The sequence below is a fragment of the Sminthopsis crassicaudata genome, chromosome 6, assembly GCF_048593235.1.
Source record: "Sminthopsis crassicaudata isolate SCR6 chromosome 6, ASM4859323v1, whole genome shotgun sequence".
NCBI lineage: Eukaryota > Metazoa > Chordata > Mammalia > Dasyuromorphia > Dasyuridae > Sminthopsis > Sminthopsis crassicaudata.
This window is the reverse complement of record NC_133622.1, coordinates 201,127,103-201,152,991: the sequence shown is the minus strand read 5'-3', so window position 1 is coordinate 201,152,991 and position 25,889 is coordinate 201,127,103. Positions and strand designations below refer to the sequence as shown.

The following is a 25,889-nucleotide window of genomic DNA, read 5'->3' as shown; positions in this document are numbered from 1 at the left end:
GAAAAGAAAAGGGGAAAGGAAAGGAAAAGGGAAAGGAAGAAAGAGAGAGAGAAAGAAAAACAGAGATACAAAGAGAGAGAGAAGAAAGAAGGAAAGATGGGTGGATATAAAAGCATTAATACATCACTTAAACAGAGATCATTGTTCTGAGAACCACAGCACTCTTCAACTCAGCCAAGAATCAGGAAGAGTGACAAGCAGCTTTAATGCCAGAATCTTAAAACTTTTATTTTTGAGCTCAGAGATCCATCTTCTTTTCATATCTCAGCTTTAGTCTCTCAGAGCTTCTTTGTATTTGTTTTATACACAATTCTAATGAGTTCAGTTACTTGACTTTCCAGCCCACAGTTAAAAAGAAACAAGCAAATTAGAAGCAAGGGAGAGGTGCTGGTCAAGGCAAATATCCTGACAATTATAAGAAGTTAAAGCTGAAGATCTAATAAGAAGAGGAAATAAAAAAATACCAGCACAGTAGTTTGGGGCCATTTAGTAAGAAGAGTAAACAGGCCCATATGCCTCTCTTACTGTGGTATCACTGAACTCTAGGCCAGTCCAACCACTGATTCTTATAAAAATGATCCTGAGTTGCCAAGAAAGATTTAGATTTAGGTTCAATATTAACTACTTATTAAAGTAAGGGAGTATGTGACATATTTTAGAAAGGTTTTCACAAAAAAAAAAAAATGTTAAAATTTGTTTCAAAGTTGGGCACTGAAGGGAGTAACATTCTGCAAAATTCTCACTGGGGCAATTAGGGATAAATGAGGTTTTTCTGTACTGAACTTAAAAGGCTAGCAATAAGTCCAAAGATGTTTATTACCCTCTACTTTTAAGCCTGGATTCTTTCAGTACTTGAAAGCAGACATTACAGAATTAAAATTGTGTCCTATCATCCAAAACTATGTGTAAAATACATCATATCCAATCAAATGAACCTTTTAAAAAATATGTATTTTGTGCAAGGCATTATGCTAGATACTGAAAATAAGACAAAATGAAGAACACGTCTGCCTTCAAGAAGTTTATGTGCTCCCGGATTTCACTGGATTTGGAGCTGGAAAAGACCTTAGTGATCTGATGATCCAACCCATCCCATCATTTTTACAAATAAAGAAACTAAGATCTAGAGAGCTCATATGACTTTTACAAAGATCATAGAGGAAACAATGAGTAGAATCGGGATGTGAATCTCCATCTTCTAACTCCAAAGTCAATCATTGCTTGATTTACCATGTCATGCTACTAGTATGTTGGGATATTACACATAACAAACACACTTATATGTATTTTCTGGGTGGGTAATTTTTTTTTTAATTACTCCCATCTGATTCTGAAATTCTATGGTTTTGCAAAGACTGATTAGTCTCATTTGAACCTCTAATAATTAAGTTAGAATTGAATGGACCCTTTAGTGAATGGGGAGCTTTTCTAAGTTATACCAGGACTTAAACATTATCAAAGTTGGAGGTAACTAAAATAAGGAATTCCTGAGGTGTTCACAAATCAATTTGTAGAGGTTTTATTTAATTTTTAATCTGGTTTTCCTTCCAAATAAAACTAATTGTTGAAAAAGAAAGAAATATAAATTAAAAAAAAAAAAGAAAAAAATTTCAGCTGGAAAATTTTCCAAAATAACTTTTTTTTTTTTTTTAAGGGTGAGGCTTTAAACTCTCACTTTGTTATCATAAGTGCAATGTAAAAAAGCAGAAAGTTTTTGAAAAACAGAGCTATCTGCTTAACACTCCTAATGGATCACAATCTGCCATCACCATGGTAACCTCTGAATAACTTTTTTTCTCCAGCTATTGCCAATTATGCACTTCTCTGCCTCTTGAAATCCCACACATTTTTTTTTTAAGGTCTGGAATCTTCAGAAGAAGAAGAGAAAAAAAAAAAAAAGCTGTCCCAGTCTTATTCCATACATACCCTCCTGCTCAGTCCGGGTCATCTCTTCCAACTTCTTTTGTTTCAATGTGTCTACTACATCTGCCAAGCTCCCTTTGCGGCGCTCTGGCGTTCCGAAAGTGACACTGGTCATTATCTCTCGGTCCCGACCCCCGTCATCAGGCTTATGTGGTGAGGTAGAGGTATTTCGGAAGGAATAGAGGGAACATAACTTAGTATTCTCTGATTCCTGAAAGAAAACAATTAAAAAAAATTAGGATGCTAGGCTATCCCACTTGTTTTAGGATAAAATCCAAACTCATGGTTATGAACACATGTAGCTGCTAACATTATAAACACTGAGCAGGCTAAGGAATGTGCCCGCTTTTTTTTTTCTAAATAAAGGATAAAGTAATAAAGAGGCAACTGCCAAAGAAATTTACCTGCAACTTACAGACACAACCTGGGTGTATTTTCAAAATTGTAAATCAGGCTCAATGTTGCGTAAACCTCGTTTTGAAACAGGCACTGCAACTTCCTACTCATTTTATCCCCTTCTGTACAGAATGTTTCAGATCCAGTGAATAATTATTGGGGTTGGGAAGGTCAGATTTTTTAAACTATTCCTATTGGCTAAGGTCTTCCCATGGTTTCAGACATGTGTGGATCACAAAACTTTTATCCTCCACATTTAACATCAATAAAGAAATTTAATAAGAGCTTATCATATTTAACATTTCTTGGGGTGAAGGGGGCATGCACGAGAAACTTTTAAATCTATTAGAATGATTTTCCTGTCATGGGTCTTCCCTAAATAACAAAAACTGCATCATGACTGCCCCCACCTCCACTCCCACTCCCCCCCCAAAACCCAAACCATGTTCATCCATACACTAGAACACAAGAATTTAAGGTCTCTTGATTTTTAAATCCATGGTCACATGGTCACAGATGTGTGTATCTCTTACCAAAGGGCAAATTTATCATAGAAATATTGACACAGGAATTACTTCATAGGACAGAAGTACAAATGAGTTACTAAACAGGTAGGAGGGTGGGTCTATCCACTGAACACTGCAGGTACAAAGCTTATGATAAAATTGACAAACAGCTCATACTGACAGGAAGGAGATGTTTGTTTCTTTGTTTTTCCAAATCAGGACTGGTAGTTAGAAGCAATTACAATTTAGCAATAGTCATTCTCTTCTGCCGGATTCTTATCATTAGTGTCTCTGTGTGTGCTCTTTGACACTGGAAAGGCTACAAACCCCTGAGGAGAACTTAGGGAGTAGGCATTGGTCCCCACCCCCAGCCTCACACTTTACAAAAGAGAAAACTCGGGCTGAGGGGTCAATTTCCTTGCCCAGAGTCACATAGATCTCTCTAGTGTGAAAAGTTCCCAGGAAATCTAATGCAGCATAGAAAGCCGTTTTCTAATGATTAGCTCAATGTCTATTTCACTTGAACCTAGTAAAGCTGAGAGGAGGAGAGCAGTGAAGGAGGAGCCACAGGAATGAATGGGAGGATGGAAGGCTAAAGGAAGAAGGAATAGAAGAGAAAAATTATTTCTATTTAGGTACAGGTCCTGCTACTTTGTTACATACACCATGAGAAGGCTTAACACCTTTTCTAATAGAGAACCTCCAAAGAAGGTATGATTTAATGAGGAAGGAGAAACACATCCAGCATCCCCTGCACTGCCCGCTGACTCAGCTACCTCTATTATTCTCAGGTGGCCAGATGCCCCTTATATCAAAATTGAGTATAGAAGAAAGGACGCTATATTTGAAACTAGAGAAGGTGGGTCTGAGTGAGTTCTAGTTTAACCAGTTACAAAGTGTGTGACTCTGGACAGTCATTTAAGTTAGCCCTCAGTTTCCATAAGTAAAATAGAGATAATAATTTTTGTACTGTGTGTCTTATCAGGCTGTTGTGAGGAAATGTGTGGCCCCCAAAATTACATAAATGTGAGTTATTCTTCCTAAAAAGCAGCCAGGCCTAAGGTCAGGAAGACTTGGTTCCTCTGAGATTATGTGTATGTATGCATGCTATGGGCACCAAGCAAGTCACTTAACCTCTCAGTGGGCTCAAACATCTCTATAAGAACAGAAGCAGAGAAGGAGCTGATCTTCCTTGGAGGAGAAAGCTCTTCATAAGGAGCTCTGAACACTGAGGAAATCTCGGATCTGTTCTTGTCTCTAAATGGAGGGATGAATACGTGAATGATGATAGACAGATAGATAGATAGACAGACAGATATAGATAGATAGGTAGATAGATAGATAGATAGATAGATAGATAGATAGATAGATAGATAGAAGACAGACAAATAGAAATCTATTATATAATATTACATATACTGTATATGTATATATACATATAGAGACACAGACACATAAAAAGAGAAAAGAGAAAAAATTATAGCTAGTATGTAGGGATGCTAATTCTCCCTTTTGCTCAGAATATTTAAATGAAAGAAAGAATTCAGGAATTATAGCAAAGAATTCTTCTTTCCCTTTGGGTCTAAGGCACAAGCACTCAGTGGTAGATATTCCAAAGACATTTTCATTTATAATAGATTTCTGAAGTAAAGTTAATAATCATCATTTGAACAAATACAGCTTTTAAAAAATAACTATTTTAAGACAAAACTGCAAAGGAAGTGTCAATCTGCACTGGTAAAAGAAGTTTCCGCATTTGAAAGTTCCTTATACAAGCGCAGTTATATGTCTAGTCCCTATCCCCATTTTAAGTCAAAATGAATTGATGTTTTTTGTCTTTACATCCATTTGTAAAGCTCTTTGCAAACTTTAAAATGATATAGGAATGCTAGCTATCATTATCCTCTTCTTCATCATCATTAATTCTGGATAACACTATTCCTAACCTAAAATGGGGCTTTCTTTACACATAAAAAGCAGCTAAACAAACATACCTGCTTCTGTGATTGTATTTGAAAGTGTCTGAAAGCTCCTGCCCCAGTAATCCTCCCCCTTACCTTTCCTCTTCTTTCCCTAACCTCTCTGCTGACAAGTTTCATAATTCATTCTCCAGGATGAAGTTCAGTTCATGTCCATCCATACTATTTTTAATGGCAAAGCATTCTCATATTATGAGAGTAAATCAAATGACACTGAACTAAATAAAAGTGATTAAAGTTTGGTTCAATCCCACCTGAGGATGACACTTGCTGGAGGGCCCCAAAGTTCTCCAGTTATTCCCAACCCAAGATGCAAAGACTACACAAGAAGGAACAATGCAAACTCTAAGAGCTAACAATTGGCACTAGGTGACACTGATGAACAACATCAATAGATTATGCAACCTGTCTGGGAGGGCACATCATTGTCTTCTTGGGACCAGAGGGCATTTGACTGAAAAGATATGGTTTCTCCCAAAGGGAATACTACCAGACTTAGTCATAAAATGTGACCAAGGACTTCATCACAATCAACTGACACAGTAAAAGTGGCTCAAGTTTCTTAAGTCTACCCATACTATCCAAGGGTTCTTTAAGTGAAGGGGGAGAAGGAGGATCAGGGGGAACCATAATTCTTACCCCTAACATTTTTACCTTCTAGATTATAATGAACACTAGAACTTTAAGTACAAAAGCTGACAGAAATCTTATCTATTAAGATGAACAGGTAAATTTATCATTTCATTTGTTTTGTTTTAGTTTTGCCTGAGACTTCAACTAACTGAAGAGATGAAAGTCAAGATTATTTGCTAAGCATCCTCATAAAAAGGGAAGCAGGGCTGCTGACCTGTGGGGCATAAAGAGATCAGCTGCCGACAAAAGCCCTCATAAAACAACAATTCCTCACTTCTCCCTCTCTCTCCCCATCTATAGGCAGTAATTAAAAGTGGAGAAATGTTTTTCCCCTAAAGTGACATTTATTCTGTGACTATAATTGATTATTTTAGGAGGAAAGAAAGCAAAAGAGCCAGTGAGACTACTCCTGACATAGCACCGTTGTTCTGGTTACCTGACTGGCTTTCTCTGGGTAACCCCCCTGGGTTATATGTACTCCAGGCTGTGTGAATCAGCTGTCTTTTATTGCCAGTACTAATACACTTATGCAGTGCTTTAGGATTTACAAATTATTACAAATATTATCTCATTCTATCCTCATAACCATCCTTCAAAGTAAATGTTACCAGCATTTTACAGATGAGCAAACTGAGGAAAGGAGTGGTTAAGTGATTGGTCCAAGAACATATACTTCATAAGTGTCTAGGGATAGATTTGAATTCAGATTTTTCTGAGTCCAGGTCCAATGCTCAATTTACTGAACTTTATCTCTGAGTTAGTGACCTAATTGCCAATGCCTTGTGTCAGAGATCCTAGGATTCATTAATGATTAGTTCCAGGGCCATGACAATTAGAAAGATGGGGCATTTTTCATTAGAAGCTTAATAAAAGATTTTTTTTTGAGAATAGGGCTCCCTATTTTACCCAGACTAGAAATATTATAGCCACTCACCGGTCCAATTCTAATGCTGATTGGTGTGGAAGCTTTAACTTGCTTTGTTTTTCCAGCCTGGAACAGACCACCCTGCCTTAGGCAGCCTAATGTTCTTCCATTCCTGGGGGCTCACCATATTAGTGTCAGACTTAATGTGGAAGCCTGATCAGTTTTAGGCCTGCTTCAGAACTCTCCAAGTCAAGTTGGGTACCAATGTGGCCTGCCTCAGGAATAGGAATTACAAACCATAAATACTTATTGGTCGATTTATTGATTTGGTTATTGATGCTCTGACACAATTATAACAAGATAGATGCTTCATAGTAGTTAGATTGTACCACATCTGACCATTATGAATTTTAAGATAATATTTCTCCAGAAAGTAAGCGTGTCTTGACAATGATAATTTTAAGGATTTTTTTCATCATGAAAAAAGGACACAGCTCAATGTGCTAAATTGGAACATATGGGAGATTCTCTCTTCTTCTGATCTCTCTCATGAAATAATGATAATAATGCAACTCTATTGACTCTATTAAATGGCCAAGGATATAGCCACCCCAAAGTCAGAGTCCAGGTAACCTAGGGAAGAAGTTAGGTTGAAGGGAATTTGATTCTACATCTGCTTTTCCTCCTTATCTAATTCTGCCTCCCCATCCTCACCCCCACCCCACTCAATCTCACATTCCCCACATCTCACAGGAAGGTTTTTTTGCATTTTGTTTTTAATAAATAAGTTTAGGAAGCAAAAATCTTCAGGTCATTCCTGTTTCACACTTATCCCAGGCCCAAAGTAAAGACCAAATTGAGTTGGGAAGAGAGTTTCAAAGAACATTTCCCTCAGAAATCAGATAGAGCTGATTAAATACAACTTATGTATGTAAAATGTAGGTAAAGAAGTCAAGAAAATGCTTCCTTCAAATCAATTCAATTCACCATTTCCTTCAGTGCCTTAAGGACCTGTGATTTCATCAGTGTGAGTACTCCTTCTGCCTAAATAGATCATAGTCTTTTTCTGTCTGCCTATCTATCTGTCTCTCTGGGTCTGTCTCTGTCTCTTTGCTTCTCTTTGACTCTGCCACATTCTCTGTGTGTTTGTGTGTGTGTGTGTGTGTGTGTGTGTGTGTGTGTGTCTAATTTCCTCTCCCCCTGTCACTCTCTCTCTCTCTCTCTCTCTCTCTCTCTCTCTCTCTCTCTCTCTCTCTCTCTCTCTCTCTCTCTCTCTCTCTCTCTCTCACACACACACACACACACACACACACACACACACATATACATACACACACCAATTCTCTCTTCTATACACCTTAGTAAGCAGTTTAATATTAGAGTTGCCTTCTAGGACTGGAAGAATTCTTCATTTAGTAGCCAACTTCCCATAGAGAGTTTTTCTGCTCTTGGGCTAGTTTTCACACAGCTAGGATTGTCTTTCCATCACTAAACATGCATTCAATTTTTTTTTCAGCTTATACTCTAATGGAATGTCTTTCCCTATTGAAAAGAGTCAGTTCTATTCCATAGTAAAACCTTGGAGAAGTATTTGGTGGAGGCAAGCAAATTACAAGGTAATAGCAACACAAAATGTGGTCATCCAGCCTTCACTTTGAAGACCTCTACTTGAAGAATTCACTATTATCCCAAGTCAGAACATCCTCCTTTGAAACAACTATATTTTTTCTAATGAAATACCTTCTTTTTACTAAGCCAAAATTTGCCCTTCTGCAATTTCCACCCACATAGGTCCAAGTTCTACCCTCTAGGACTAAACAAAAAGGCGTAATCCTTTATTACACCATAGAGGTAAGAACATTCAAGAATCTTCCCAAGAAAGCTTCTAACTGTAACTCAAGACAGTGAAGAAAAGTGATCACTGCTGAGTGACTGAAAGAGAAGAAATGGAGTAGCATAATTTAGGATCCAATATCCATTCTAGCATCTGCTGCTATCAGGGATTCCTTACTGGAAAAATAAGTCTCTTACATGTATATAATCTTTCTCAGAAGTGAAAAGTCCACTTGTGTGTGATACCTTGGGTGTACTCAAACTGACAATAGATTCTTACTGGTAAGAGGATTGTCTTCTAATTGTAAAACTGAAATGTTTGGGTTTTTTTCATCTAATTCAAATAGCATCTAAGAAAAAACATTTGATTTATATACATTTCTCACAAGTAAAATAGCATTATTCCACCCAGTTTTTCTAACTTCATATCAAGAAATCGTAGTTGGATCAGCGTATGGGCTATCACTACAGAAGGCTCTTTCTTCCTTAGAACTATCAAGGATAGAACTGTTCCCAGTCTTCGCTTGATTGGTGGGTATATTTGCATGTCTAGATTAGAATGTCAAGATTCCTGGTGTTAAGACTGAAAAAAAAAAAAAACTTACAAAAATGTTTGGACACAAAGGAAAGGAAATACTGGGAGATCAAAAGTAATATAGTAGCCAAGATGACATATGATGAAGGGAAATAGGAAAGAAGTACAGTAAATAGTGTGACTGTCCCTGCACTTAGCAAGGCATTCCTACTTGGGCCATTAGTTAATTAATAATGAGCAATAATGAAATACTTTACTATGTGCCAAGTGCTGGGGACATGAAGAAAGGCAGAAGATAGTCACTGTCCTTAAGGGACTCACAGTCCAATGGGGAGACAACATGCTACAATAGAGGATAAATTGGAGATAATAGATGGAGAGAAGGCATTGGAATTGAGAGGTTGGCAAAGGATTCCTGAAGAAGTGGAGGTTTTAGCTGGGACTTGAAGGAAGTCAAAGAAACCAGGCGGTGGAGATAAGAAGAAAAAACACTTCAGGTATGTGATGTCTCTAACCCTTTCAGTTTGGGGAGGTGCCAGTATTGGGAGAGAGATATACTTGGACTCTATCCCTGGAACCATCCTGGGCTTTGGAGGTCAGAGTTGACCCTACCTTGCTTACATTACAGGTGTTACTTCACTTCTAGGGCAATTCCACACCATGCTGCCATCACCATCACTACTACTATTCCTTCTCCAGCTCTTCGGTTCTCCTTTATGTGTTGCTTCTCCTCCTTGAGAACAGGCACTAGCTAGACTGCTTGTATGAACTATATCACTAGAACTTAGCACAGTACCTAGCACATAATAAATGTTTAGTAAATAAAAGCTCTGTCTCTCTACAGCTATGCCCTCCTTTAGGTCAAAATCAGCAGACCACATTGTTGTTGTTCAGTCACATCTGACTCCCTGTGACCCCATTTGAGGTTTTCTTGGCAAAGATAGTGGATTAGTTTGCCATTTCCTTCTCTAAGTAATTTTACAGATGGGGAAATTGCAGTAGACAGGGTTAAGTGGCTTGCCCAAGGTCATACAAAAACTCTGTATTAAATCCAATTCACAAGCAAGTCAAGACATCACCTGTGTCCTTAGTCCTCTTTAAAAATGAAAAACTAACAACAGACCATAATCTATCCCAAAGTCTTGCTATAAAGTTTATGATCTTAGTCCATATGACATCACAAGTTCCTCATATATACTATAAAATGAAAGTCTGGAATTAATTGATCTAAGTTCCCTTCCAGCTTAAAATTTATGAGCTAATGATTCCAACAGTCTATGACTTAGAAAAGAATGCTTTGTAATCTTTTGGCAATTTAAAGACAACCTTTCTGGAAATATTTCATGAAGAGGATACCACAGTACCTTTCATTATGGCATGTATTCAGGGCATTTCACTTCAAGGTGAGCATTTATTGAGTACTCAGTCATAAAGAACATTTCCTATATTCTCCAAGCTAACAAAACTGAAATTAGACTTTTTAAATTAACTAAATATTTCTTTAGAAATATAAACTTAGAGTAGGTGTGATAGTGCATGCTAGAGTCTCTGCTACTGGACAAATTGAACTTGAATTCCAGAACTTTGAGCTGCAGAGGTTGTTTGGATGCCCACACTAAGTCTAGAACCAATATGATGGAGTCTCCGGAACAGAGGATCACCAGGTTGCCTAAGAAAGGCAGAATTATCCTCTGTCAAAGTTTCTGTATCAATCAGTAGTAGGAGCAGGCCTGTGTGTGGTTATGGAAATTTTACTCTGGAAAAGCTAGGGAGAACCAAGAAAGGAAAAAAAAAAAATGTCATGTCACAATGACAAAAATTAGTTTTGAGACATTTGACCCTGCCTGGATCTACCTGGCACATTCACATACACACTGACTATATTCCCCCTTGAAATGAATAGGACTAGGCAGGTTTTAGAGCAGAGTTTTTGTATCACGTGCAGTATGCCATCTGCCTCTGACAGAATGTGATCAATCATGGGTTAAGTCTTAGGACCCCTCCCTTCCCCAGGCAATTCTCAAAGATTATAAAATTTGCCAATGAGTTACATTACTCTTTTACTGGAAAGTGTTTCCACACCTAGAAGTATCTAGAAAGATATCTCCCCTCCCTTCTCTTCTCCTTCTTTTTACATTACCCTGCAAAAATCTCTGCAGCTATTTGGACATGGCCATTTATCTCTCTGTTCATCATAAATTTACTGGATTCTACCTGCCTATTCAACATTCAATAACACTCAACAAATATTCATTGTTATTGCAATGTACAAGACATTGAAACTATAATGAAATAGCTAGAACCATCTGACTTAGATCATCACACTGGCTGAAACCCCAGTATTCACTTAGCTTAATATTCTCATTTTGCCTAAGAAAGAGTTTGGATGAAGGTAACCTATTCCAGCTAATCCAAGGCAGCCTGTGTCAACCCAGAGAGAAGAATAATACTTCACAGTTAAAGGTATGAGGGGAGGAATCAGGGAGGAATGTAAGTAGTTCCAGAGTGCTTCTGATCTAGTTATCCCTAAAAAGCATTTCTGCTTCAAGGGCCCTAGAGTCTGGTCTTTCCACCCTCTTCCTCTTGCCCACCTGAGCAATTTCCAAATATATATCTGTTCTGTTATAACAATTACTGGACCTAGTGAAGGCAGCTAACGTGTTTAACTCTGGGCACACCCTTCCCTCTCAAATTTTGACATGAAACACTCACAGAACCCACTGTGGATTTTGCCAAAGTCATGTGTTGCTATTTAGGAGTTGGATGAACAAGCAAGCTCTTTCTCAATAATGCACTGGGGCAGCTGAAAAGGGCACCTCTCTGACTGCAGGCCACTTGCCCTGGGTCCTCAGGGTAACCTCCTTTTCTCCCCTGCATCTTGCCTTCTCTTCACCCTTGCATAAGAACATCATAAGCAAGAGGCTTTGCACTGCTTCCAGTGGATTTAATGACAATGATGGGTTTAATTGGAAACTTTTCCCAATAAACTTTATACTACATTTCTTATTGCCCTGATCTAAACCCACACGGATCCCAGTTCAGAGAAATAGCAAATGATTCCTTTTGTGAGTTTGCTAGAAAGGGAGGCTAAATTGCTTAAAAATAGAAAAGGAAGAAAACTGGGCAGGAAAATATAAACCAAGGTGGGGGGGAGGAAAAAATATCTGTTTGCCATCCTTTCCTCACCTCCCATGCCTGCTGAGTTAACTCTGCAATCACATCAAAAGGCAACACAAAATGTTGGCAAGCCTAGAGATATTTGGCGAGTAATCTCTCTGACTTTTAAATGTCTGGCAGGACAGAGCCACCCCTGGTTTCATGCACATTATTCTCCAAGGAAAATTACCAAAACTATTTTAGGAACTATCTAACCCTAAACTTTACAGCAAATAATTTGAAAGAGACAAATTAATCACAGTCACATAAAACAAGATGTCTTGATAAAAGATAAAGACACAAGCTTTACCAGGGAAGGCTTAGAAAAAAGACATGCTAGTATATAAAGATGATGGGTTAATAGCTAGACAGGTAAGTAGGTAAATAGACAAAAACATAAATATAAGACAGAGACAGAAAGGCAGAGGCACAAAAACAGAGAGAGAGAAACAGAGAGTAAATATATTTGTGGCCTTTGTTTTAACAATGTGAGTTATTGCTCTTAGCAATGGGGCATAGTTCATAGTTTACATCTGCTCATTGCAGCTATGAAAGAAAGAAAGAGAGAAAGGAAGAAAGAGAGAAAGGAGGAAAGAAAGAAAGAAAGAAAGAAAGAAAGAAAGAAAGAAAGAAAGAAAGAAAGAAAGAAAAGAAAGAAAGAAAGAAAAGAAAGAAGAAAGAAAGAAAGAAAGAAAGAAAGAAAGAAAGAAAGAAAGAAAGAAAGAAAGAAAGAAAGAAAGAGAGAAGAGAAAGAAGAGAGAGAGAAAGAAAGAAAGAAGAGAGAGAGAGAGAGAAAGAAAGAAAGAAAGAAAGAAGAGAGAGAGAGAGAGAAAGAAAGAAGAAAGAAAAGAGAGAGAGAGAGAAAGAAAGAAAGAAAGAGAGAGAGAAGAAGAAAGAAGAGAGAAAGAAAGAAAGAAAGAGAGAGAGAGAAAGAAAGAAAGAAAGAAAGAGAAGAAAGAAAGAAAGAAGAGAAAGAGAGAGAGAAAGAAAGAAAGAAAGAAAAAAAGAGAGAGAGAGAAAGAAAGAAAGAAAGAAAGAGAGAGAGAAAGAAAGAAAGAAAGAAAAAAAGAGAGAGAGAGAAAGAAAGAAAGAAAGAAAGAAAGAAAGAAAGAAAGAAAGAGAAAAGAAAGAAAGAAAGAAAGAAAGAAAGAAAGAAAGAAAGAAAGAAAGAAAGAAAGAAAGAAAGAAAGAAAGAAAGAAAGAAAGAAAGAAAGAAAGAAAGAAAGAAAGAAAGAAAGAAAGAAAGAAAGAAAGAAAGAAAGAAAGAAAGAAAGAAAGGAAGGAAGAAAGGAAGGAAGGAAGGAAGGAAGGAAGGAAGGAAGGAAGGAAGGAAGGAAGGAAGGAAGGAAGGAAGGAAGGAAGGAAGGAAGGAAGGAAGGAAGGAAGGAAGGAAGGAAGGAAAGGAAGAGAGAAAGAGAGAGAAAGAGAAAGAAAGAGAAGAGAAAGAAAGAAAGAGAGAAAGAAAGAAAAGAGAGGGGGGAGAGAAAGAAAGAAAATAGAGAGGGGGGAAGAGAGGGGAGGGAGGGAGAGAGGGAGGGAGGAAGGAAGGAAGGAAGGAAGAGTTTTATCTGGAACTAATAAAAAAAAGTCATATATGCAAAGGATTGTCATAAAGACATGATAGCTAATCTTCCTTCCTCAATTCTCTAAGGCATTCTGTCTGTACCTCAAATAGGACTCATCCTTGAAAAACTTGTGAATTAAGGAGAGGTTTATTCAAGTCCTGGAAGCATGCTGATTGCTTAGAACCAGATTTGAGTTATCCTGTGATGAAAGCAAATGTTTACAGAATCATTTGCAATCACTTTATTAAATAAGAGTTCCCATTTTCCAGGGCACTAATGAAACAGGGACAAATGAAACACATAAATGTTCATTTCTCATTTCTACCTGATTGTAAAAGTTTATTACCAAAGGTTTCTAATATATACTTTGGAGTTTAGAATATGTCTTACCCAGGGATATTAATGGAACTCAATTTGTATTGCCTTTGAAAAAAAAAGAAAAAAAAGCTAGTGGGGTCGTGGGAATGTGGTAATACCAAAATAATACTAAAAAGGATAATACACTAAAGAATAACTATCTCCCCTCCCCCTTCCTCTTTAAAGCTGTGTTAACACAAGGAATAATAGACTGGAGGGGTTTTTTTCTTCTTCTTCTTTAAAAAGGTTACATTTATCTTGGAAAGCAGGAAAAAACTTTTGCAGGCTGAAGACAATCAAACAGTGAGATAATTTGCATATCAAGGTAATTAAGGCACATTCATTAGAGTCGTTCAAGCAAGATTAGATATGTTCATGGAAGGAACAGAGGAGGGTCTCTCCTGCTTGATGCAGGTGGCTTGACTCAATAATCAGAGAGGGCCCTTTCAACCTGATCATCTGGGACTCTCTGAGTGAATGATGGAAGGTTCATTATGTTAAAGTTACCTTTATTACAAACAGCCCCTTTCATGCCAAAAATGGGAAGGGGTTTTAAGGTGGCAAACACTGTCTCAGATTCTAATCTTCAAAGCGATATGCTGCCTTCTTTCCCCATTCACTGCTGCTCTCTGCTCCCAGTCTGACCCCAGATAACTAGAAGGAACCTTGGAACATAAGAACTGGTAGGGGTGGAAGGAGCCTTCACTAGCTAGAGCACACAATTCATTGAGTTTAAAGCTAGAAAAGACTTTAGGGATCATCTGATCCAACTTTTCATTTTTACAAATGGTAAAAATGAGATCTGATAAAGAATAACTGGCTTGCCCAAAGTGATACAGGTAACAAGTAGCAAAACTCGAATTTAAAGTCAGGTTCTCTGATTCCAAATTTGAGTTCCAGAATTCTAATTCCCAATGCAACTCTCTTCAGAGGATCTTCTCCTAGTATCCACAGACAGAAAGTGAGCTAGAATAGGAAAATAACTACATCTTTATTTTCACTAGCCTCTAATGAAAGTTTAGCATTTCCTCTCCTTCTGAACACAGGCAACAAACCACAGCAGAATTTACCTTACTTGTGACTTTGTCACCAATAGATATCATAGATACTTTCATTTTCATATTTCATAGATACAATTGTTTCGGGCATCTCAAATTATTATTTAGGTTCCTCATGACTTTTAAATTACTGGAGTTATTTCACTTCCTACTGGATTACAATTTTCCTAGTTCATTATAGCTGCTTTCCTTTGTGATCCCATATAGTTTTATTTTATTCATTTAAAAAAAAAATTCTCTGAGAAAGATCCAAAGGATTCACCAGACCCAACCAAAGGAGTAAAATCTGTGACAAAGATCCTAGTAAAGCCAGAAATAGAGTTGAATCTACATCAAGATAAGTCTATAAAAACCATTTTGATAAAATGATAGTATTTCACAACTTCAACAGACCTCTTGCAGTGAAAAGTTTAAGACTGTCACTGTTACTCTTCAATGACCACATGACACTTTCTCACCAAAATGTTGCTGGTATCTACCTGGCAAACTACATTGCTACATTATTAGGAACCAACTCTTGTTACTTTATTTGTGTGTCCTGCAACTTTGTTGTTGGATGAAATGATGAGTAGAGAAAGAATACATATATTGAAACCCCTCAAACCCCAGCACAGAGGTAGTGTTCAGCTTGCATTATAAAATGGCTTAAGCCTTTAAATCTTTTTTTTTTTCCCTAAATAAAGCAAACAGAAGGTTGTTTGAATTTTTAAGAATACTTTTTCAAAAAGAACTTTTTACTTTTTTGGGTGGATTGCACTTAAGAAAAAAAAAAAAAAAAAAAAAAGCTTGAGGGGACATGTTTTAGTTTTATTAGGCTCCAAAGATCACCTCCCATACACAGTGAGGAACAATCCTGTGAAGCAGAAATTACACAGGACTCAGAAAACCTGGAATCTGATTTTGGCTTGGTCACAGACTGTATGACCTTAACCAAGTCTTTTCAGCTCTGTAGGTTCTGGCTTCCTCTGCAAAATGAGGGGACTGGACTAGATGGGTGTCAAAGGTCCCTTCTAACCATAAAAAAGTTTACAATGAGATGAATCATATGCAATTATCCATTTCTAAATAATTAGCAAGAAGTGACCCTTCTTAAAAGTGCTGAAGACCCCATATATCATAAGCCACACTTTGGTCTAGTAGCAATGACTGCAGAAGGACAGTAGGCAGAAGCAGAGAGGTCAGCAACATTGCTCAAACAGACTATAGCAGCAGCACTGGGGAGAATGAAAGAGAAACAAGACATTTATGAGACATAAAGGTATCACATAAAACCAGAGCAAATGAGAAGAATATTGGCTGAATCCCAGCATAGATAATCCTTATAAACATGCAGGAATGTTGTAGGCTGTAAGCGAATGTCAGTAATATAGTACATTAAGAGATTCACATTACATTCAGTGCTCTGCTAGCCCCAACCACTGGATCTTATATAGCCTAGACGATTAAAATAAAAACAAACCTGGCATCTCATCTCCCCTGTCTCCTTGAAGACATTTTGTGTACACAATTTTATTACACTGAACAAAGATACTAGGGTCTGATTTTCCTTGAGCTGTCAAAGTACAAAAGAAATGCAAAAAGTCCTTGCCCGGATCTAGCAAAGTGCTGGATTTTATCTTTTGGCAGGTGCTCAATATGCAGCCCACATAATCACATGTTAATGACTGGAGTGTGTTAATCAGCATGCATACCTGATTCCTCCTTGCCCAAGAAGAAAAAACAAAAAGCCAAAGTAGCTGAGAGCATGTTCTTTCTTCTTTGGAAGGCAATATTGTCGATTTTTTAGAAAGGAAGAGCAGGAGGGAAAGAAAACTTTTCCCCCGAGTACTTTTGTGAAAACTGACCTATTAGGACAGCTGCGAAAGTTACAGGTGAATTTATTCTGATATACTCAAAAAGAAAAGCAAGCTGTGTACAATAGAGATACAAGTTTCATGTACAAGCCTCTATGTCTGTTCCACTAGGAAGATAGAAGTGCTCTTTTTGATGCTTGTAAAGTTCAGAATAAAAACAAAATAAAAATTTTAAAAAAGTCTAGGAGAGCAAAAAATAAATTTTGTTGTTAAGTCATTTCATTCATGTTCAGCTCTTTATAACAAAGATAGTGGAGTGGTTTCCATTTCTTTCCCCAGCTTATTTTACTGATGAAAAAAAAAAAAAAAAACCTGAGACAAACAGGGTTAAGTGATCTGCTCAATCACACAGCTAGTCTGCATCTCAGGCCAGCTTTGAACTCAGTAAGGTGAGTTCTTGATTGATTCCAAGTTTAGCGACCTATCCAGAAAGCCATCCACTTTCCCTCCCCCAAAATAAAACAACCTATATTAATAAGTAAATAAATAAAAGTAGCCTGTCAAAGTGAAATTAATGGCAAAAGTGACTAGAACATTTGTGGTAGAAAAGGATACCTGAGATAGAGGTAGTATTGAGGGAGAGGGCCCTTCCTGTGTCTACCAGTTCTATTAAAACAATATCCATTTGGATTTTTTTATAAGACACCTTAGAGACTTTGAGATTCTTTTTAGAATAGCTACAAGCTAGCCATGTGAAAATACCAGAGATTAATTTATGAGCACTAAACAACTTTAATTGGCTATTTAGTTATCTACACAAATACACTATCTTGCTGGCTGTCATGCAAATAAAAATGCTTTTTACATTGATTTCAAATGAAAATAAATTTTTGTCAGCTCAATTGATAACCAAGATCCAAAAAGAGGCTGCCATGTTTCTAGTAACAATTTAAAGCTTTAGGCAGGGGTGTGAGAATGTCTTGAGTATGTATATCTCTCTTCTTCTTTCTTCTCTCTCTGTCTCTCTGTGTCTCTCTCTTTCTCTCTCTCTCTCTCTTTTCTCTTCTCTTCTTTCTTTTCTCCTCTTCTCTTCCTCTTTCTCCCTCCTTCCCTCCCTCCCTCTTCGTGTGTGTGTGTGTGTGTGTGTGTGTGTGTGTGTGTGTGTGTGTGTGTGTGTACTCTCAAGAACAAGTGTGTGCAAATCTCAGGGTTTGCTGAAACAAAAAAATAGCTCTGCTTTCTTTGGGGGAATGGCTGCCATACTTCACACAGACCAACTCACCCCTCTTATTTCCATCCCTAACCCTAGGTTTGGGCCAAGAACCACCTGCTTCCCATTCTACCTTCCCCATCTTCTGGGAGAAAAACTCCTCAGAGAAGAAATGCAACCACTAAACTCTTTGCATGTCTGAAACTCACCTGGTCTCTGGATTCCTTCCAGTGGCACAAAGCACCAATCAGGTACCTTGAAAGATTAAACCTAGGTCAAGATTCAAATGAACTTTGGATGATACCTGGACTCAGCTGTGGACCATTAGCGGATCTTTCTTCATGTGCTCCAGGCTAGTGGAGATGTAGCAATGTGATTTGTGTCCCTCCAAGCCACAGGCACAACCCCGGAAAAGGTAAAGAAAGCAACTGTATTTGGGTGCTAAGGAAATAACTAAATTTTGCTAACAACTGGCAACAGGTCAAGCTTTTAAACTCTTTTTAAAAAGGTAACCAGAGTAAAAATCTTTTAAAAGACTGTCTGTCACAAAGGAAAGGATGGCTGGAAAAGAATTCATCCCTACTGAAAATCCTTGGGCTGTGCTATCATGGAGTGACAAGAGTCCTATTCCAGGAAACAATCCAGAATCCACTCCGGGCTTTTTAGGACTCTGTCAAGTGAACTGTATGAAACAGTTTGGAGTTGATTAGCAACTTGACTGGACTGAGTAGGAGGGGCAGAGAGTAGATGCTGTTTGCAAGCAGAGAAGCATTGTTCCCAACATTTCTTAATTAATTAGGTATGTCAACACTCCTGCTTTTGCTTGCTCTCCATTGCAACAAAAGGGCATTACTGGCACCATTTATTTACAGTACAAAAATGCTCTTACTAAGAGAAGCCAAAATTTAGCCATGGCAGATTGATCATTTGAGATATTCTAAGGTGGAGAAAGTGGGGAAGAGTGGCAAAGCTCATTGACAAGGTTGAGATTAATACTGATGTAACTAATGATGTCATTGCAAACCAAATAAAGGCAGAATTGGGTGCCTTTGAGTCTTTGTGTGGATACATGTTATATCACACACACACACACACACACACACACAAAGTTTTTTGAAGCCAGGGAATGTTTCTTTGGATTCTGTGAAGAGGCATCCATGTGCACTGGGTCATACATAGGTGCTTAATTAATGCTTGTTGAAATGAATTGCTTGTTGAGGTTTTGGGGTTGTTGGAGTTTTTTGTTTTTTATTTTGGTTTTTGTTTTGTTTTTCATTTTGGTTTTTGTTTTATTTGTTTCAGTGTGTTTTGTTTTGAGACCTGATCTTCCTATTTTACCCAGGATGGAAGTGCAATGACCAATGAAGGAAGTAGAAAATTTCAATTGAATCTCTTACCTTTGTATACAAATATTAGCACCAAGATTTTAAAGTACATTTTATCATAGTCCACTGATGCCTACTAATATAAATATTCTTGCTACCCTGGCTATGATACTCTCTCTTGACATATATATCTCTTTAAATGTTCTTTCAATATCTGAAACTCAAGTTGTTCAAAGACAAATTAGTTTATTCTATCCACCTCTCACCTTCCCCACCCCTCTGAGAAGAGATTGCAATTCTACCATTCAAGTAAATGACACTTCCACCATCCATCAGCAACCTTGAAGCTATTTCCAACTCTGTTCTTTCCCCTTCTTTCCTATTCTCACCCATGAAAACCTGCTGAGTCTTTTTGCTTACTCTCACAAATTCATCCCTTTTCATTCTTCCAACCTCCAGATTATTTCAAGACTTTTAGACTCTATGCCTGAATTATTCCAATAGAGCTCTTGATTTTTAATACTGCTCTTCTCTCTGTAAAATCCCTTACTCAAGCTAGACTAATCTTGTTAAAAATGCCGTTTTTGACCTTGTTACTCTTCTGATCAAGAAATGCCAATGATCCTCAGAACTTCTTGGCTTAGCCTTCAACAGAGGGTTGCCTCTTCCCTTCTTCCTTGCTTCACTTCTAGTCATTTCTTGCAGCAGTCACATTGTATGTAGCTCCATTTTCCTCTCCTCTTTACTTATCCTCTTCTCCTTTTCTCCTTCAAAATCCCCAGGAGACTGTCCACAACAGACTCTGCCTGACTTCATTACCACTCATTCACATTTGGTACGTTCTCACTATGGAGGACAGCCATTTGCAATAGCAGACATTATTATTCTGAATAAGTGTTCTTTACTTGTTCTTCTCAGGGCATTTGTGTCTCTCCAAATAGATCACAAGGACATCTCTGACAAAAGTTGTATTTTCCTTTTCTTTTTGATCAAGGCCATCTAATATAAAGATTTGCTCTTAACAAGAATTCAGTGGACATTGCTCCCTAAAATGCTTTTCAGTGAACAATATTCATTGCAAGATTTCTTAGAGGTAAACAGATTGAAGGAGGTCTGGGGAAGGCCAGGATGAGAACATAGCCAAACCCAGAGAGGAGACAGATCCAGAGAAGGCAGGACCATACTTCTAAAACTTCTCCAACATATAAGGGTACTGTGGTAGCTAGGTGGCACAGTGGATAGAGCACCAGCCCTGAAGTCGGAAGACTTGAGTTCAAATTTGGCCTCAGACAATTACCACTTCTTAGCTGTGTGACCCTAGGCAAGTCACTTAACCCCAGTTGTCTCAGTAAAAAAATAAATAAATAAATTCCCACAATAAGCTTAGCAAACAGTTAAAAGTCTGGGGGGTCTGATAGTTAGATAATGGGGGCAAAGGCAGAATTAGAAACCAAAGTTTGGATTTTGAATGGGTATTTGTCTCTGCTGACATGACCTACAGGTTTGCTTCATCAATTCAATTCAGCAAATAATAACAGCTATTTTCTGCTTGTTTAAGATTTTCCTCTGAGTGATGGACCACAGATACAGAATGAAACATTTGTTTTTTATTTAAAAAAAAATCTAAGTCATTAATTCTGTTAGGACAGGATACCCTTCCTTATACCTTAATTCTAGAGTCTTTTCGGAGGGCGGAGCCAAGATGGCGGAGAAGAAACACACGACTCAGTGAACGTCCTCACTCCCTCACAACCAATTAGATAAATTAAGTCTCAAAATTAGCTCAGGACTGATAGATACCACAAGGACTGGAAGCACGACTTACCAGCTGAAGAGAATCTGGAGTTTCAACAGGAAAGGTCAGTTCTCAGGGGAGGAATAAGAAAGACCAGCACAGACGGTGGGGTAGGGGCACACTGCGCCCATTGCGCTGGGAGGGGCTCTGGGATCAGAGAAGCCACTGAGGTAAAGGAATCTGGCACAGGCTGTTAGCTCTTCTCTGCTAATTATTTAGCAGTTCAGAAGAGAAAGCCAAAATATTTTAAAACTCAGATTAGATTCCCCCCCCACACACACCCTGGGGGTAACTCAGGCACAGATCTCGGCACCAGGGGGTGTGGCCTCAGCTACCTCCTGAGAATAGTTAAGAGACTGACAAGTGGGTGGATACGGCCCAAGGCAACACACACTGCCTAGCTTAGCTGGAGGGAGTGGAACTCAGCTCCAGGAAGTCCCAGAGAAGCGGAACCTTTGAACTAGGGACCGCGGTTTCTGGCAGACACTTCCAGTTTGAGCACAGGGGCTTCTCACGTCACCTGCTGCAGACACCCACTCCCCACCCGGACACATAGGCTGAGCTTCTTGCTGTCTTCACTATTCTACGCCCTCGAAGCACAGTAGTGCTAATCACCTCTGAGGCGCTTCCAGGGAGGGGGTGGGGAACTCTCTCCCAGAGCTCTCTCTTAGCTCAGGCGCAGGGGCCGCTGCATCCATCCGGTCTGGGAGGAAGCTGGTAAAGAAGTAAATAATTTCCTACCCCAGGGACAGACCCCAAAACATTTTTTAAGTATGAGCAAAAAAGCTAGAAAAACTATAGATTCCTTCTATACAGAGAAAGAGCGGGTATCCAACCCCGAGGAAGTTAACAGCAAAGATTCAGAAGATAACAACCTAAAGGGGAACGATTCCTGCCCCCCATCACATAACTCTCTCCTAGAAGAAGCTCTTAAGAAATTGAAGGAGATCGAAGAAAAATGGGGCAAGGAAAGGGAAGTTATGATAGAGAATAATAATGTCCTGAAATTGGAGTTGGAAAAAATAAAGAATTCACAGGAGATGCAGGGAAACAAAATTAGTGAATTAGAAAAGGTTAAAAAAACACAGGAAAGTAGGATTTCTGAATTGGAAAAGATAAAAAAGTCTCAAGAAAATAGAATTTCTGAATTGGAAAAAGAAAATAATTCTCAAAAAAAAAAAATTAGGGAAATGGAAAAAAATTCAATAGAGCAAAACAATTCATTTAAAAACGAAATTGGGCATTTACAAAAAGAACTAAAAACTGTGAAAGAAGAAAATAACTCCTTAAAAGTCAGGATGGAACAAATAGAAATGAATGATTCACAGAGAACCCAAGAATCAGTCAAACAAAACAAAAAAAATGAGAAGCTGGAGAACAACGTCAAATACTTACTGGGAAAATCTATAGACCTGGAAAATAGATCTAGGAGAGATAATCTGCGGATTATTGGACTTCCAGAAAACTATGACCAAAAAAAGAGCCTAGATTCTATTTTACAGGAAATTATCAAAGAGAACTGTCCAGAGATAATAGAAACAGAAGGGAAAGTAGATGTGGAAAGAATTCATCGAACTCCTTCTGAAATAGACCCTAAAAAAAGAACACCACGGAATATTGTGGCTAAGCTGCAGAATTACCACACAAAGGAGAAAATCCTGCAAGCAGCTAGAAAAAAACAATTTAAATACCAAGGTGCCACAATAAGGGTCACCCAAGATCTGGCTGCCTCCACATTAAAAGATAGAAGGGCCTGGAACCTGATATTCCGTAAGGCAAAAGATCAAGGACTGCAACCAAGAATGAACTACCCAGCTAAGTTTAGCATCTTTTTCCACGGAAGAAGATGGTCATTCAATGAAACAGAGGAATTCTATATGTTTCTAAGAAAAAAACCAGACTTAAACAAAAAATTTGATCTACATCCACAAGACTGAAGAGAAACAGAAAAAGGTACACAGAACCCTTGAGAACTGTAACTCTGTTGTGGGTATATAAAAAATACTCAAGGATAATTTGATTTTACTGATATAAAAGAAAAAAAGGGGGGTGTAGTAAAGGGAAGGAGGTCGGTTCAGAAAAAGGGGAAGAAGTGATAAAAAGAGGGAAACTACATCCCAGGAAGAGACATAGAAAATACACCATATCTGAGGGAACTTAGTGAGGGGGAGAATCATTGTGTGAATCTTACTCTCATCAGAAGAGGCTCAAAGAGTAAATAATTAACATATTTGTTTTTCAGAGAATTTTCTCTCACCTCATTAAAAGGGGGGAGAGGAAAAGGGAAAAGGAAAAGGGGAATAAGTGAAGGGACTTGGAGGGAGGGGGGAGGGATCCTAAAAAAAAAAAAAAAAAAAAAGAGGGAGGGTTGCGCGTCACAAGGGGGGTCTGTAAATTAAATATCGGGGAGGGGGATCAGGGGGGTCAAGGGAAAAAAGCATAATCTGGGGATAATACGATGGCAGGAAATACAGAATTAGTAATTTTAACTGTAAATGTAAATGGGATGAACGATCCCATCAAACGGAGACGGATAGTAGATTGGATCAAAAAGCAGAACCCTACAATATGTTGCCTACAGGAAACACACTTAAAGCAGGGAGATACATACAGAGTAAAGGTAAAAGGTTGGAACAGAGCCTATTATGCTTCAGGTAAAGCCAAAAAAGCAGGGGTAGCTATCCTTATCTCAGATCAAGCAAAAGCAGAAGTAGATCTCGTTAAAAAAGATAAGGAAGGAAACTATATCCTGCTGAAAGGTAGCATAAATAATGAAGCCATATCAATACTAAACATATATGCACCAAGTGGTATAGCATCTAACTTTCTAAAGGAAAAGTTAAGAGAACTGCAAGAAGAAATAGACAGTAAAACTATAATAGTGGGAGATCTCAACCTTGCACTCTCAGATTTAGACAAATCAAACCACAAAACAAACAAGAAAGAAATTAAAAAAGTAAATAGAACATTAGAAAAACTAGGTATGATAGACCTTTGGAGAAAACTGAATGGCAATAGGAAGGAATATACTTTCTTCTCAGCAGTTCATGGATCCTATACAAAAATTGACCATATACTAGGACATAAAGATCTCAAAATTAAATGTAGGAAGGCAGAGATAATAAATGCCTTCTTCTCAGATCACAATGCAATAAAAGCTACATTCAGTAAAAAGTTAGGGGTAAATAGACCAAAAAGTAATTGGAAACTGAATAATCTCATCTTAAAGAATGACTGGGTGAAAGAGCAAATTATAGAAACAATTAACAATTTCACCCAAGATAATGATAATGATGAGACATCATATCAAAATCTTTGGGATGCAGCTAAAGCGGTAATAAGGGGAAATTTTATATCTTTAGAGGCTTATTTGAAGAAAATTGAGAAAGAGAAGATTAACGAATTGGGCTTACAACTTAAAAGGCTAGAAAAAGACCAAATTATAAACCCCCAACCAAAAATTAAACTCGAAATACAAAAATTAAAAGGAGAAATCAATAAAATTGAAAGTAAAAAAACTATTGAATTAATAAATAAAACCAAGAGTTGGTTTTATGAAAAAGCCAATAAAATAGATAAACCTTTGGTAAATTTGATCAAAAAAAAGAAAGAGGAAAATCAAATTGATAGTCTTACAAATGAAAAGGGGGATCTTTCCACCAATGAAGAGGAAATTAGAGAAATAATAAGGAGTTACTTTGCCCAACTTTATGCCAATAAATTTGATAACTTAAGTGAAATGGATGACTTCCTCCAAAAATATAGGCTCCCTAGATTAACAGAGGAGGAGATAAATTGCTTAAATAGTCCCATTTCAGAAAAAGAAATAAAACAAGCTATTAATCAACTCCCCAGGAAAAAATCCCCAGGGCCAGATGGATTCACATGTGAATTCTACCAAACATTTAAAGAACAATTAGCCCCAATGTTATATAAATTATTTGAAAAAATAGGGGATGAAGGAGTCCTACCAAATTCCTTTTATGACACAGACATGGTACTGATACCTAAACCTGGTAGATCGAAAACTGAGAAAGAAAATTATAGACCAATCTCCTTAATGAATATTGATGCTAAAATCTTAAATAAGATATTAGCAAAAAGACTTCAGAAAATCATCTCCAAGATAATACACTATGATCAAGTAGGATTTATTCCAGGAATGCAGGGCTGGTTTAATATTAGGAAAACTATTAATATAATTGACCATATTAATAATCAAATTAATAAGAACCATATGATCATCTCAATAGATGCAGAAAAAGCATTTGACAAAATCCAACATCCATTCCTACTAAAAACTCTTGAGAGTATAGGAATAAATGGATTATTCCTTAGAATAATCAGGAGTATATATTTAAGACCGTCAGTAAGCATAATATGCAATAGAAATAAACTGCAACCTTTCCCAGTAAGATCAGGAGTGAAACAAGGTTGCCCACTATCACCATTACTATTCAATATAGTACTAGAAACGCTAGCCTCGGCAATAAGAGCCGAGAAAGAGATTCAAGGAATTAGAGTAGGAAATGAGGAAATTAAACTATCACTTTTTGCAGATGACATGATGGTATACTTAGAGAACCCCAAAGACTCTGCTAAAAAGCTACTAGAAATAATTCAAAATTTCAGCAAAGTGGCAGGATACAAAATAAATCCACATAAATCCTCGGCATTTTTATATATCACTAACAAAATGCAACAGCAAGAGATACAAAGAGAAATTCCATTCCAAACAAATGTTGATAGTATAAAATATTTGGGAATCCATCTACCAAAGAAAAGTCAGGAATTATATGAGAAAAATTACAAAACACTTGCCACAAAAATAAAATCAGATTTAAATAATTGGAAAGACATTCAGTGCTCTTGGATAGGCCGAGCGAATATAATAAAGATGACAATACTCCCCAAACTAATCTATTTATTTAGTGCTATACCAATCAGACTCCCAAGAAAC

The 25,889-nt window shown here is 37.6% G+C and overlaps 1 protein-coding gene across 41 annotated transcripts in view; it reads right to left on the bottom strand.

The window, feature by feature from the left end:
* The window catches only part of SOX6 (SRY-box transcription factor 6), a 701,644-nt gene that overhangs the window by 323,831 nt on the left and 351,924 nt on the right, over nt 1–25,889 (bottom strand). For all 41 annotated transcript variants that reach the window (XM_074275215.1, XM_074275217.1, XM_074275188.1 and 38 more), the window contains one exon: nt 1,927–2,134. In XM_074275215.1, coding sequence (XP_074131316.1) covers nt 1,927–2,134 — 208 coding nt within the window. The remainder of the gene's footprint in view (nt 1–1,926; nt 2,135–25,889) is intronic.